Here is a 12,414-nt window from a genome sequence, read left to right on the forward strand (position 1 = left end):
TAGGACTGTTCAACTCACATATACTCCTCTACCACACACAATATTGAGTCAGAAGCTGTTTATTTGCTAGGTTAAATTAGCATGCAGCGACATATTTGTTTCCAAGAACATAGCGACACATTTAAACCCAGCGTGGGGCCGTATTCTGGCTGTGAATTTGTGAAGTTGCACTGCATTTTTGTAAAAATACACCATAAACTCCATCCTCAAGTCCATAGTTTCAGTCTAAAATTAACTTCTTGATTTCAATTTCCAGAAGTTCTATAAAAAAAGAGAAGTCCGAAAAAGAAGAAAATGCAGATTTTCATGTGTAAGTTATCAAAATATAACCTTGTAATGATCAAATCAATGGTCCCATCTAATAGGTTTTTATGATCTATATTTGTATTGAAATCTATTATGAAGTTTTATATAGTGAAAAGACACTTGATACACTCACATTTATATCCTGTATATGCAATGTCATGTAATCATATCTCAACAATCATTAAACGTGCAGAAAATAGAATAGATCTTGTGTGTGTGTATTTGTGTTTCAGTACCAATGGACTTAAATATTACAATGGTATTTAAGACAGTAATCAGCAGCCTGTTAAATATAATATATAATATAGTAAATCTATTGTTCAGCTAGACTTTTTCATATACTGTTATCAATTTATCATTATCATTTATTTACAAGAACAACTCCATCTATCAAAAGCACAATTTGAAATGAGATTAGTTGTTGCATGCACTGAGACAATTGCCATTTAATTGCCAAAGCAATTGAAAGAAAATGTAACTCAAAAATAAATTGTGAAAATATATATTTTTATATTAATTAAAATTAAGAATATTATAATCATCCTACTAAAACAAAAATAGCTAATTCAAAAAGTTCAAAAGTTTTGTTTTCTTCGCTTACAAAAAGTGTTCCCGTCGCTTTATATAACCCAGATTGCACGTCTGATGGCAGATGGAGTATTCTGACGACCACTTTCATACCTTTTATGGACCTTGACACTGTTATTTACTTGGCAGTATATGGGACAGTCTCAAGCCTCCCGGTTTTCATCTAAAATATCTTAAATTGTGTTTTGAAGACGAACTAAGCTTTTACGGGTTTGGAACGACATGGGGGTAAGTGATTAATGACAAAATTTTAATTTTGGGGTGGAGTATCTCTTTAATAGAAATGTTTCTTGAGCAGAAAATCAGCTATCAGAATGATTTCTGAAGGATCATGTGGCACTGAAGACCAGAGTAATGATTTGCGTCACATAAATAGATTACACAATATTACAGTTTTATTGTTGTTGTTTTTTATTTATAGAACATTTCATATTGCCGTCGTTGCACTTCATTTAATATCTAATGACACTTCTCACTCATGTCACAAATCATAGTACCTCTCAAGTAGGGACCTTGTGTCTCCCAGCATCTTCCCTTTGTTTCCTCTGAAAGCTTCAGTGCTGCTCTCCAGGGTCCTGAATTGCTGCTTTCACACCCGATGCTCTCTCACTCTTCAAAGCAACCACACAGAGAGAATGACAGTCCATGCACTCTGGGGTGCTTGTGAGTGCCAATGAATTTGAGCTCCTGTAATGATTTCAACAATCAGATATTTTGGAAACCTTACATTAATAGTCCTGATTTTTTTTTTTTTGAACATGATCAACACCACACAATTTTCATTACTGCAACTATTTAAAGAGAGAAAGAGAGAGAGAGAGAGAGAGAGAGAGAGAGAGAGAGCATTCACTCACCCTTATGTAATTCCAAACCCATGACTTTCATTCTTTTGTTAATCACAATGGTGAATTTTTGACAAATTTTCAGCTCAGTCTTTTCAAGTTTAAAAAAGTGAATGAGGACCATGGCTGTAAAGTTCCAAAATGACAAAAAGAATGGTAGTACTCACACAGTCCACAATGTCACCAATCGGCCTGACGATGGCGCTACAGCGATCAAAAGTGCAAAATCGCTCATTACTCTAAACCAGGGATAGGCAACTTCGGTCCTGGAGGGTCACTGTCCTGCAGAGTTTAGCTCCAACCCTAATTAAACCCACCTGAACAAGGCAATCAGTGTTTTCGGGATTACTAGATAGATACAGGCAGGTGAGTTTTTATGAGGGCAGAAGCTAAACTCTGCAGGATAGTGGCCCTCCAGGACCGGAGTTGGCTATCCCTGCTCTAAACCATTAGTAGCAGGCTCAAGTATCATATTTCACTAGAATCCTTAGCTCACGACAGACAAAATGCATGCCTTGGATTCGATCGTCAAAATTTTCGGGTATTTAGGATTTTTTTAAAAATATACTTTTGCAAACTAGTCCTAGGTTTTTCGACCGATCAGTACCTGGAGAGTGAATATCAATCATTATCAAAAAAGATGAACTTTTGACTCAACGGCACACCAAAATGTTCGAAAGGGACGGAGCCACTTTTACTAAAAAGCATTTAACTCTTGAATGGAAAGATATATTTTCACCAAACTCAGAACATGTATGTAAAACCTCAATCTGATGTCACAGTAAAAAAAAAAAAAGAGTTTGGCCACTTGGTGGCACTATAACAGGGAAAAAACAAAAACGGCTATATACGCACCCGTTAGTCCGATCGACTTGAAAATTGGTATGTAGTGTTTTTGTCCAAAGTGCCACAAAGATATTCATGTATTTTAAAAAATGTGACTGCCATCAGCCAGTGAATTTTGATCACCAATTAGACAAGGTTAATCGATCGGAATAAAGCTCGGTGGGCATGTTCAACTCGTGGCCCTAGAGATCTGTAATAATTTTGAAAGAAATCGGCAACTAAGTGGAATAACATAATGCGTTTTATGCCTCTGTAGTCACGTGGTGTTTCACACACCCACACAATATTCATATCATTTGATAGAATTCCTCATATTGAGCAACTTTGCCTCAAAAACCACTGCTGTCAATCAAATCATTCATTAATGATTCTCAATTATGTCAAACAAACTACTTTTGTGAATTAGCTCAACCTCAATATAAGCACTGAAGCATGATTCTCTGAATTCTCTAGATCAATAATCATCATCAAAAAAAAAGTTGAACTTTACCTTTTGAGTAGCTATAACATCGTTTTAGAAAAGGGGGCGTGGCCAAATATACACAAAAGCCTATAAATTCTAAACGAAACCTCAAAACTTCACCAAACTACATGAGCACATGCGACAGATGATTCTAAATAATCATGCAAAGTTTTATGGAGATTGGACCGTAGGTGGAGCTATAACAGCCACAAATGTTAATAAACATAATCTTTTTATGATAAATGACCTGCAATTGACAAAAAATGCTCTTTTTAATCGTTGATTTAACTGGCTACAGGCTTGTTAACTAATAATACACAATGTCTTGTCCTTATGTGCTTAAATGTCTTAAAGTGCTTGAACCCCAGTAATCGCTGCTTGCAGCTATATTATTAAATAGTTATTGTCCGTTGTTGTGGATACTAATATAGCATCAGTCTTGGTATGAACAGGCCTTAAAAAGGATAGTCTACATAACTTTTACAATAATGGCATGGAGTTCGTTGGATATCGTTGTAATCTCTTTCAGAGCGATTTCTCCAGATGAACGCTATATACATTGACAGATATTACAAATCAATGCAATAAACATGACGTTATTCTCTGTTGATGTGGACCTATTGTTATAGATTTCGTTCTTGGTGTAAGGAAGACTATAAATAGGGATATGTTCATGTTCTGTGTGAATGCAATAGTCTTCTATTGTAATTATCTCATAATTTGACCAAATTAAAAAAGAAAAAAATCGTTAAGGGAATAAAGGCAAATAATCCTTATGACTCTCATCCTTAATAATTGCATTAGTAATACATTTGACTACAGGACATAAAAACCCATAATTTCTCACTCCTGTCTGCTGAATATTCCTACTTTCTTAAGAAACAGACATATTTTTGGTGTCTGTTCCCTTTTGAGTCCATAAGTAGGTAGTGTACCATATTCTAGGTAGAGATAAAATAATTGCAGAAGTTGGACAAGAACTTTAGAAAAAACTTTGATAGATGAGATTGTCTGGTGGATGTAAATGTGAGGTTGAGAGATAGAGACAATCCATTTAGGTGAGAATATTTGAGTTTGCTTCTGATTCACTTGTATTCTTCGTTTATCCTTTGCATAGCATGTTTGGCCCCGGAGTCCAAAGTCCCAGCGTCTAGATTTTTAATGAGTGTGTTCCATGTCTCCTCACAACCAGACCTTCAGGAAACAACGTCCCTGTTACATAGTCGTCTCTTCCCACTCCAATCCTACATCACCTGAGAGAACAAACATGACATAATACGTTTCCATCAAGACAGAGATCTTTAAACACCAGCTTTCACTGCACTGCACAAGTCATTGACTGTAGGATGTATTTTACCCTCCATCGCATCCAGCGAGTCCATCTTCTCCAGAGCAGAGTAATTTACAAACCATATGGACTGACTGTTTCCTTTTGCAGACAGCAGATCCAGAGTGCTCTGATGCAGAAACATGTACTGAGCCTGAGAGAGAGGCATAAATCAACAACATCTGAGTAGGAGAAGATGATCATCTCACAAAAGTCTACAGAGACTGAACTATTTTTGCAATATAAAGTGAAATCTGTCAATTTTTAAACAGGTTTACCAGGTTTTGCACCATGCACATCCTCTCACTGCCCAGCTCTGCGACCAGGCCATATATATCCACAAAATCATGATCCCTCACATGCTGAATGAGATGATCCAAGGCTATAAACACTCCAGTCCTGCCCACACCAGCACTGCACATACACACATTACATACATGTGTATAAAATCTACATTTATGTAAAACTAAGACCATGGAAGTCCATTTTTGCCTCAGAGTAAAAGAAAAAGTTAATTGCAACTCCATATCTCACAATCGACTCCATATCTCACAATGATTTCACGATCATATATACATACATATATTATATATATATATATATATATATATATATATATTATATATATATATATATATATATATATATATATATATATAAATTCAAAATAATAAAAACTAAGATAAGATGATAAGATAATATAAAATTGTGCATTTAAAATAAGAAAACATGTGAGTAGAAACTGAGAAAGAATTATAAGAAATAAAGTTGCAAATATGAGACAAATTAATTAGCAAGATATACATAAAGAATATATACATAACATATATAAATAAGAACATAAAGGCCTAATCGGAAGATATAAAGTATCAATTGTGAGATATAAAGTCAAATTGTGAAATACACAATTATGATAACATGACTGTGTTGATCGTGAAATAAGTAGATTGTGAGATATGGAGTTGCAATTAACTTTTTCTTTTACTTGGAGGCAAAAATGGACTTCCATGCAACTCAAACTCAAACATACACATGCACTGTTAGCTGACTGTAAAGAAAAGCCTCAAGACTTCCTGTTAATCTAATGGGCAGATATACACACCTGCAGTGGACCATGATGGTTGTGTTGTCATGGCCTCTGTGTGAGCGAACTGCTTTGACAAACTGGACGAGTGTGGAGCTGGACTCCGGAACGCCGTGTTCCGGCCATGAGGTGTAGATAAAATGATGAACAATCATGTAACTTCCGTGCTGGAGAGAGAAAGAGAAAGAGGAAGGGCTAAATGTGTCCTTGGGGACTAATTATCTAACTAACCACCCACATCTGTGTTACTGTGCATTCATAGTAAGGCCACAAACATATACAAGCATGCATATGCAGACTCAACTACACAATCAGCACATGCAAGCATGCGGTCCTATGAAACATACATTTCTGTGGCAATAAAAAACCTCAATACTTCAGGGGGCGACAGAGTTTTCTGTTTCTTTAGATTAAATTGGATGCCATTTAACTGGATGTATAAATTCAACTAGCTAGCAATAAACACGTCAGCAACTTCACTTTAACTGATGCTCTGCTATGACAGCGGTTGACCTTAAAGATAAAAATGACATCGTAAACTGTTTTACCCTCTCCACTCTGAGTGTCCGGACCGTCCAATCAGGATGCACGTCTTCTGTGAGTTTAGTGATTATGATATCAGCAAAAACTGTGACGGGTTTAATGTCTTCTGGCCAGTACTGATGACAGCAGATCTAAAACATACAAACAGGTTACATGTATAGTTTATTATTATGATGCATATATTTCAGCAGATCACTGTCAAACATTTATTTAATTGTGTTTTAGTTGTGTTTTGGATATAAATTTTTCATATAGACCTACAAGGAGGTAAAATTAAATTAATATGGATAAAACTCTGAATTAATTAACAGTATCTACATATTACACACATACTCTTAAGTGTAAAAAGTTGAAAATAAAGCATGTAAAATAAATTAAAAAACGAATTAATTCAGATGTATAAAATGTGGTATTATTACCATTTCTATTTTTTACTTTTTAAAGGTTAATACATGAAACAATACTGTAATGGTGGGTAGGAAAAGTGCATATTTATAATATGTATACATTCTATATTTAAAACAGGTTTTATACATTAAATAAATTCATACATAAAATATATATTTTTCACTGTATAAATTAGTGTATATGCTTCTATTTAATGTATAAAATCCATTTATGCAGTGAAAAATATAAATATTATAAGTATATCTGCCTTTATATTTTAGGAAGGAAGTCTCTCACAAAGACATTGTGATATTTATGAGTCAATGCCATCAAAACTAGAGAAAGAAGTTCTTTGTGGGACACCTGGGATTCTCCTATGACATCAGACTGTAAAGATTATATATAGAGTATATACTAACATATGTCTAATGTCTACATTGAATTATTCAAACACACACATACATACCCGGGTATTCTCAAAGCATTGAGTGAGCATAACGATGGTTTTGGTCCTCGTTTCCCAAATCATCCTCCAGAAGTCTGCGACGGTACTAGGCAGAGGACCCTGAGTGGCTATAAACTCATTATGACACAGATAGCCCTGAGAGACAGACACAAGAGCTTAGGCCAATTCAATTAAAGTCATGCCTCAGTATAAAAGAGAGAGACAGCTGATACTGTATGTGGGCTGCTCTCGAGCACTTACAGAGACGAAGCTGGCACTGATGTAGTCTGACCCCGGCATTCCTGGCTCGGACAGTAACTTCACTCGGCTATTGTTATCTAAAAAAGACATGCTAAAATATGTGTTAACAATGTTTATAGAAAGAAAGCTTGTTAAGTTTCAAAGAAATAATTGTTAGAAATTAAAATTCTGTCATCATGTTCTTACCCTCACATCATTCAGAACCTGCATGACTTTTTTTGGAACAAAAATAAAACATTCTAAATAATAACAACAACAACAACAACAACAACAACAAAAAAGCATATAAAAGTAGTTAATGAGATCATTTCTAACTATGTAGTAGTATAGTAGCTTCTTATTGCATATTTAAATTTGAGAAGATTTGGAGAAGTTTCTCAACTAAGAACGGCTAAAGCTATAAAGATTTTTAAAAAATTTTTTGAGAATGAATACTTTTTTCTAATACTTATTTGTTACTTTTTACAAAAGATGTCTAATTGTATCACGGTTTCCACAAAAAAAAAAAAAAAAAAAAAAAAAAAAAAAAATTTAAGCAGTACAACTATTTTCAAAACTGATAATAATAAATAATGTTTCTTGAGCAGCAAATCAGCATATTAGAATGATTTCTGAAGGATCATGTGACACTGAAGACTGGAGTAGTGATGCTGAAAATACAGCTTTGCATCACAGGAATAAATTACATTCTAAAAGAAAAACAGTATTTTAAATAGAAATATAATTTCACAATGTTCCTGTTTTTACTGTGTTTTACTTTTGAATGGTAGTGTAGCACACAAGTCATATGGGACACTTCTGAGGTGCTTTTATGTCCTTTATGGAGCTTGACAGCCTATTAACATTATAATAAACCTCTTCTTTTGTGTTGCATAGAACAAAAAAAAGTCAAGCAGGTTTGAAATGAGTTACTGTGACAGACAATGACAGAACAATTTTTTTTCATACAGGGTTTAATGTTTGTAAAGCGATATTTGGAGCGATTCCACGGCAGGTCAGCATCTGATGTGGCCAGATCCTGAAGCAGCTTCGGCAGCTCCTGAAACACAGCAGAAAATGTCCAATTATGAAACACCAGAAAGAAAATCAATCAACCACAAAAAATATCATACGCTTTTGATATTGTGAATATAAGTGTACGATTAAATTAAGTTTAAGTGTAACTGAAATTTTTTTTTTTGTTTAGTACTTTCTTTCTCTCTCACCCACCTACACACATTTATTACTAAAACTTACAGCAAACTCCTCCTGAAAGTTGGCATTGTCGTTGGCACAAAGATCTTCCACATGCTGAAGAAATGATTTCTTACTGATTGGCCTGCAAATGTGTTAGGGAGAGATAAACAGAGCATAAACATACCAAAAACAAAACCATAAATAATCATCATATTCAAGCATTATTTCTAACAGACAAAGGAATAAGAAAAAAATTAAGAAAAGAATATAAGAAAAATCAATCAATCCATCAAGTCTCTTTCACTTACATGAGAGATTTCCTGTAACTTAGTTGCCTGGAACATTAGACACTAGAGAATTATTATGAAATTGGCTTTGCACTGAAAAATTTGGTTACTTTTTCACTTCCAGTGATAAATAAGAAATGAATCTATGTGAAGTTTTTTTTTAGAAAGATGTGAAGTTCACACAAACATAAAACCAATCGGAGAGTCATTCTATGTGATCTTTCTGGCACAAACACACAAAGCAGAGCAGAACTACAGAGTAGCATTATGAAACCGAAATTATTGAAATTATGGTAATGTAGTTTGTCATATTCATTCATAATAAAACATCCAACACCAGATACTAACAGCACAACATGCAACTGGGAAAATAAAATGAGTAATCTTTAAAATGAATGAAAATACTGATACTACACATCACATGGGATCATGCATCATCTAAACATCAACATCTCTGTCTACTTACTCGATGATAAAAATCTCCCTCCTTCTAATGAGAAATTAGGAATACCTGAGAACAGAGGATAGTGCAAGTGTTTGAATGGATTAGTGAGAGTGAATGAAAGGATGAGTAAGTGTGTAAGTGAGTGAGTGAGTAAGTGAGTAAATTAGTTAGTAAGAGAGAGAGAGAGAGAGAGAGAGCAGAAGACAAAATGACATATAAACACAGATAACTAAAGCCCACTGGACAATGTCTCACCGATTAATCTTCTCCTCTTTCAGCTCCAGGTCGGCCACTGCAATGAGCTGATCCAGCTTGAAGTTGGTCTCAATGATCTCAGCCTCGCGTGGGGAGTACGTCACACCTTCCTTCTGCCTGCGGTGGATCCTAGGATCGGAGATAGCGAGTCCAGTTGTTAAACTAGGAAAACCAGGGGCTTTTTTTGCAAAATACTATTCGAGTATGTTGTTGAATCGCTATTTATAACTACACTCAACTTACCTGACTGATTCGTATACAATCAGAATGAAAAACAACACGAGGAAAAATGACAGCAGGACTCCAAGAATGATCTGCTCATCTCTGGTCAGCAGGCGGCTATCTGAAATCCCAGTCAGTATTTATACACAGTAGAAGCAGTACTTGTTCACTTTGAAATGTACTGTTCTACAAGCCCAGCATCATAAAATGTACACTTATAAGAACATAAGTACATTATTAATGGATTTAAATTAAATGTCTTGAAGAGATGCTCACCAAGGCTATACCTATTTGATCAAAAATACAGTAAAAACAATAAAATTGTGAAAAATTATTACAATTCAAAATAACTGTTTCTATTTTAATATGTTTTAAGATGTAATTATTCCTGTGATGCAAAGCTGAATTTTCAGCATCATTTCTCCAGTCTTCAGTGTCACATGATCCTTCAGAAATCATTCTAATATGCTGATTTGCTCAGGAAACATTTCTTATTATTAACAATGTTGAGAACAGTTGTGCTGCTTCATATTTTTGCGGAAACCATGATGAATATAAAGTTCAAAAGAATACCATTTATTTAAATTTTATGTCCTTGCTGAAAAAAAAGTCCTAATTAAAATGAAATGGTAGTGTACATAAAAAAGGAGAAATGCTAACCAAAATATCATACACTCCACAAAGAACCATTCAGTCAAAGGTTCTTTCTTTCTCACCTTTTTGTAATCTGAAGAACCTTCTTTCACCACAAAGAACCTTTTGTGGAACAGAAAGGTTCTTCAGATGTTAAAGGTTATTTATTGAACCATTTAGACAAAAAGGTTCTTCTATGGCATTGTGAAGCACCTTTATTTTTAACAGTGTAAGACGATATAAAATTATTTCTATTTGCAATTTTAAGGGGAAACGGAGTAAAAAAAAATTAAAAAGTAAAAGTAAGATAACACTGTAATGTTATAAAAGCATTTTTAAACTGTGTCAATAATTTCTTAAATAATTAGAAAAGTAAAAAAAAAAAACGGAGTAAAAAAATTAGAAAAGTAAAAAAAAAAAGCACTATAAAAGTATCATAAAAGTTGTCCATACGACTAAATGACAGAATTGTTAATTATGGGTGAACATTAACTCAATGTGAAAAATCTGACCGTATATAAAAAAACAATACTGAAAGTATGAAAATCTCAGAGGGAAAGAGGTCAAATGTGAGTGAAACATCACGGCTGGGCTCGGTGCATTAATATTGTAACAGTCCTTGTGTGCTACTTGCGTTCATACTGTACTTGCGGTTCTGACTCTGTCTGAGCTCTCAGAGAATGTGTATATTGCCCACGGATGTTTGTTCCCCGAAATTTGAACCTACAATACAAAAAATAAACAGTTGGAAACAGGTTGCATTAAAATATTTACAACTCAGTTTAGTTGTGTGTGCCTATGTCTCTCACATATAATATGTTTTGGGTTTGAGGGGTCTGTTACAAAGTGTATTGGCATCTTCAGACAGGCAATTCTCATCTTCTTCTATAACGTATGTTTTAGTGTTTGTGCTCATGCGCTCTGCTTTCCCCAAGCACTTTGGGTTCAAGAAGCCCTCGTCGGTCAGGTACGGTGCGGTAGGGTAGAGAAAAACACTTTTCCAGTTGGACAGATCACCGTACTCCATCACTGCATCAACATTGAAAAAACAATATAACAATAAACCTTTCTAATGTTTTGAAAGAAGTCTCATTTGGTCACCAAGGCTGCATTTATTTGATCAAAAATTCAGTCAAAACGGTAATATTGTGAAATAACGGTTTCTATTCTGAATATATTTTAAAATATAATTTATTCCTGTGATGCAAAGCTAAATTTTCAGCAGACATTAATTTATGCTCAAGAATAATTTCTTATTTTTAACAATGCTCAAAACATTTGTTTCAGGAGTATTTGATGAATAGAACGTTCAAAAGAACTAGAAATATTTTGTACCATTATAAATGTCTTTATGGTCACTTTTGATCAATTTAATGCATCCATGCTGAATAAAAAAAGTATTAATATCTTTTAAAAAATCTCCTAAAAGTGCCATTACTCCTGGTGTTATATGTAACTTTTTAATACCTGCTGGTTCAGAAACAATGACCTGAACTTTTTGGATTGGTCCATGGTCATCTGTAAAGAAACATTCAGGCATCTCAATGGTGATGGTCTTGGAGGTAGAGATGATGACACCTGCGTTGTTCAGAGCAGCCCGCGGCCTCCTCGACGGTTTGGGGGGCTCTAAATAAACCTGCCAGAATCTTAAAATGACAGTCACTTCAGCAAAATAGTATAGCTGACTTACAAAGCATTAGGTTTTCTCATACCTTTCACACCTGTGGTGACCTGAACCTCTGAACTTGGCCCTAAAATGGCTCCATTCGCCATCTGCAACAAGGACAAAACAAATGCATTTAGCCTAATTGTGGAAGTCAGCAAACAGCAACAAGCACCATTCTGTGCAGGTGGAGTTTTAGTATTTTAAACCAAAAGCAATAAAAACATGATTCAAAAGACTGATGCAAACATTGCTTTCCATTTTTGGCGCTGCCTTCTCTGTTGTTACCTAGATACAGCTTTAAATAGCTGCTGCCACTGCTCACAGTTCAGTATACTCTCAGAAAAAAAGGTACAAAAGCTGTCTTTGGGGAGGTACTCTTTCAAAAGGTACTAATATGTACACTTCAGTTACAAATAATGTATTTTTAAACTTAAAATATACCTTTAAGGTACTAATATGTACTATTTATGGGTAAATAGGATACAAAGATGTACCTTTTAGCTTTTGTACATTAGGGTATTGCCCCAGTGACAGCTTTGTACCTTTTTCCCCCTATTAGTGTAAGAAAGAGAAAGAGACCTGTGCATGTAGGGGAAGAGGCTGGAGATGCACTTTGTGAGCAAACAGTCAAACCAAGT

At 34.7% G+C, this 12,414-nt stretch overlaps 1 protein-coding gene across 1 annotated transcript in view; it reads right to left on the minus strand.

Moving 5' to 3' along the window:
- Positions 1–2,097: 2,097 nt before the first annotated feature.
- The window catches only part of LOC109080827 (phosphatidylinositol phosphatase PTPRQ-like), a 31,059-nt gene continuing 20,742 nt past the window's right edge, over positions 2,098–12,414 (minus strand). Inside the window, 16 exon segments of the mRNA XM_042775833.1 lie at positions 2,098–4,298; positions 4,403–4,526; positions 4,651–4,786; positions 5,475–5,623; positions 6,005–6,130; positions 6,853–6,987; positions 7,093–7,169; positions 8,041–8,131; positions 8,329–8,410; positions 8,577–8,603; positions 9,256–9,384; positions 9,499–9,594; positions 10,771–10,833; positions 10,920–11,139; positions 11,578–11,795; positions 12,356–12,387. Of these exon segments, the coding sequence (XP_042631767.1) occupies positions 4,261–4,298; positions 4,403–4,526; positions 4,651–4,786; positions 5,475–5,623; positions 6,005–6,130; positions 6,853–6,987; positions 7,093–7,169; positions 8,041–8,131; positions 8,329–8,410; positions 8,577–8,603; positions 9,256–9,384; positions 9,499–9,594; positions 10,771–10,833; positions 10,920–11,139; positions 11,578–11,795; positions 12,356–12,387 (1,743 nt within the window). The 3' untranslated portion in view covers positions 2,098–4,260.

This window comes from Cyprinus carpio, chromosome A18 (assembly GCF_018340385.1).
Source record: "Cyprinus carpio isolate SPL01 chromosome A18, ASM1834038v1, whole genome shotgun sequence".
Classification (NCBI taxonomy): Eukaryota; Metazoa; Chordata; class Actinopteri; order Cypriniformes; family Cyprinidae; genus Cyprinus; species Cyprinus carpio.